This window comes from Orycteropus afer, unplaced genomic scaffold, assembly GCF_000298275.1.
Source record: "Orycteropus afer afer isolate SDZICR_OR568_19922 unplaced genomic scaffold, OryAfe1.0 scaffold00072, whole genome shotgun sequence".
NCBI lineage: Eukaryota > Metazoa > Chordata > Mammalia > Tubulidentata > Orycteropodidae > Orycteropus > Orycteropus afer.
The window spans coordinates 9,336,637-9,339,578 of record NW_006921659.1 but is presented as its reverse complement, the minus strand read 5'-3'; the positions used below and the strand labels follow the sequence as shown (position 1 = coordinate 9,339,578).

The 2,942-nt window shown below is 40.1% G+C and overlaps 1 protein-coding gene across 1 annotated transcript in view; it reads right to left on the bottom strand.

Annotated features, from left to right (window-relative positions):
• Positions 1 to 2,942, bottom strand: part of LOC103196991 (prolyl endopeptidase) — a 193,429-nt gene that overhangs the window by 90,076 nt on the left and 100,411 nt on the right. The window contains exon 9 of the mRNA XM_042780943.1: positions 1,696 to 1,893. Within this exon, the coding sequence (XP_042636877.1) occupies positions 1,696 to 1,893 (198 nt within the window). The remainder of the gene's footprint in view (positions 1 to 1,695; positions 1,894 to 2,942) is intronic.

The window sequence follows — 2,942 nt, the reverse complement described above, 5'->3', positions numbered from 1 at the left end:
CTCTGTTTGAGGCTTCCTTAAGCTCTTGTAGAGTTCTATAAACATATCTTCTAAATTCCTTCTCAGATAGTTCTATTGCCTTCACTTTCCCCAAGTTTAATGGGATTTTTGTTTGGGATTTTATTTCCATCGTCTTTTCCTGTTTTTTGTTTGTTTGTTTGATTTGAGATTGCCTGTTGTTTCCTAGACATTTTGAAGTTGTTGCCTTTAACTGTTAGTTATGTATTAATTTGTTTTGCCTTGATTTCATGTTTAAATATTTTTGCAAAGGTGGATCTGTTGTATTTTATTTTTTTGGTTATTAATTTAGGTATGCTGGGTTACTCTGCAGTTTTCTTTGTGTTGATGGAATCACTGTGTGGAATGTGGATGCAGGTCTCTGTTCAGCAGGAAGGGGATTTAGGGTTGGTGCAAACAGGTGTTGTGGTGGCTTAATGTGGTTCTTCTATTGGGTGAGGCAGGGGGCACAGAGCAAGGAGGAAGAAGAGCGGAAAAAATAAAAAAATTCCAAGGCGCCAGTAGCATGTCCCTGCTTCCCATGTTTCTGTGATTTGACTTGGCTGCTAATCATGACATTATATTATCACCTCGGGAGGAAGGTTGGGCAATCTACTTCCTAGTGATACTGCTTTGAAAACCCAAGGAGGGGTTGCTATGAGTCAGGTCTGACTCGACAGCACATAACAACAACATTGTCACTCACAGGCCCACAGCTCAAAATCAGCAAAGACCCCAATGGTTAAGGGGCTGCTCCTTTCCACCTGCATCAGATAGCCGCAAAAACCCCACTCTGGGCCCATCCATGCCAAAAAACTGTCCTGGAAGGGCAAGACCCCAGCCCCACGTCATGAGCTCATCCCAGGGCCCGCCCCCCTGTGGTGTGCTTCCCTCTCTGCTCCCAAGTCAGCAGCGACCTGAGCCAGAGGGGTCTCTGCTCTACTTCTCAGAAATGCTGTCCACCCACTCAGCACAGGTCCCAAGGTTACCGATAGAAGCTGCCATGGTAGGCAGACCTCTGAAGCTGCTGCTGGCCTTCTGGTGCTCCCACTTCACTGCCCAGAGAGTTTTCTGCTGTTCTGCCATGCCAGTTTGCATGCCACAGGGCAGCTTCATTTATTTTTACTCTTCCTGGCTGTTTACCCTGCCTCTCCCTTTTTTTCCCCTCCTTCTCCACTAAAGCTGTTTGTTGACAGCTCCAGAATCCCTTTCCAAATTGCTACACCTAGTTTTTTAGGCATTAAGATGCTAGAGAGAACAAATATGTGGGTTACAGGTAAGACATCATCTTCTTCTCCACGATTTTTCTTTTAAATGTCATATTGTGGCTAGAGACTTTATTTTATGCTTTTAATTATATGCATTGTGTGTGTCCTTGCATATAGAGACCAAAAAAGATAAAGACGGAATCTAACGTTATACTTATTCACACTAACTTTTTTTTTTTTAAATCTATCTAGAACACCAGTTCTTTCTGTCTCCAGAAGAACAGAGACTCAGCATACAAACTAATGAGAGTTCATGTCTGGGCTTTTACATTTCCCTTTGTTCTGAGCATCTGTTTTATTCTCATCAAGTAATTTTGGATGTGGAACATCAAATGTGATTTTTAAGTAAGTATAATTATAGTCTAATTTTGCAAAAGAAACCCAAATATCTGATTTTTAAAGTGAATGACAATGGTGAAAAGACTCTTACCTGGAGATAAAAAGGAAGTAAACTGATAGAAGATTTCTGTGTCCTTCTTCTGACCACTATATCCCACGATGCTTCCAACCTCAAGTGGAAAGGTCTTGAGGAGGGCGCCAGTGGCCAGATCATGAAGTTGCAGAATGTTCTTCACGTCATGGAGGTAGCATAAGACCAAAAAGTTGGACCTGACACAAGCTACCCATTCTGAAAAGATAAAATGTAGAGATAACGCCACTTATGGTTTTGAAAGTAAGTGGAAAACACATTTGTTTTATTAAACAATAATCCTTGAGCATCAGCCATATATTGTGCTAAGCAGAAATGAGACTTGCAAAGTGATTTTATAATTGGCTTTAATAATTCATCTAGTTTTCAGCAAATTCCTTTAATTAATTCTTGTTCCTGTCATGTCCTGAGGAAACAAAATATTCTCTACCTTCAGCTAGTGGCTTTTGATCTAGATGACACGTGTAATACAAATGATCCTGCCTACTTATCTTGTGTTCAGTACTATGCTATAGGAGATATAAGGAAGAAAATACCAAAAAAGGAAATCATAATTCATGTCCATCAAGGTTGTTTATACAGACTGTATTAAGTACTTGGTATAAGCCAGATACTCTGCAAGATGCTGGAGAAACATGGAAGAGGATGATGTCATTTCTGCCCTTGACACACGATCATTTAAAAATATATATACTAAAATGTAAACAAACAATGGTGCAATGGTTAGTGGAGGACAGAAAACAAGTGAGAGCTCTTAAGTAAATGCTGAGTTGAATCTTGAGTACAGAGGTAGGGTGCTGGGAGTGGGTTTGTCAGGAAGAGAACAGTTTTCTAGGAGATGATCTGGTGGGAAGAGAAATGACTCAAGGAATTAAAGCCAGAAATAGGAATAGGGAGAGAATGAATGAGTGAATGAATGAACAAACAGCCTGGTAAAGAGAACAAGTAAGAGATCAATTTTCAGAAAGAAGAAAAAGGTTGTTCAGTTAAGGGGTGAATGATGATGCTGGTGGTGGTCTGTTGGAGTATTGGGAGAATCTGAAGCATTTAGTTCTGACTCGGCAATTATTAAGGAGCTAAGAATTTAGAGACCATCTCAAGAATCGGTTTTACACATTAAAACCAATGACTGGAGACCAGAAGAGCTGTAGGATGATATCAAAGCAAAAAGTCATTGAAAAGACAAGAGAGAAAGAAAAGACCAAAACGGATGTCAGAAGAGACTCTGAAAGCTTCTATTAAAGGTA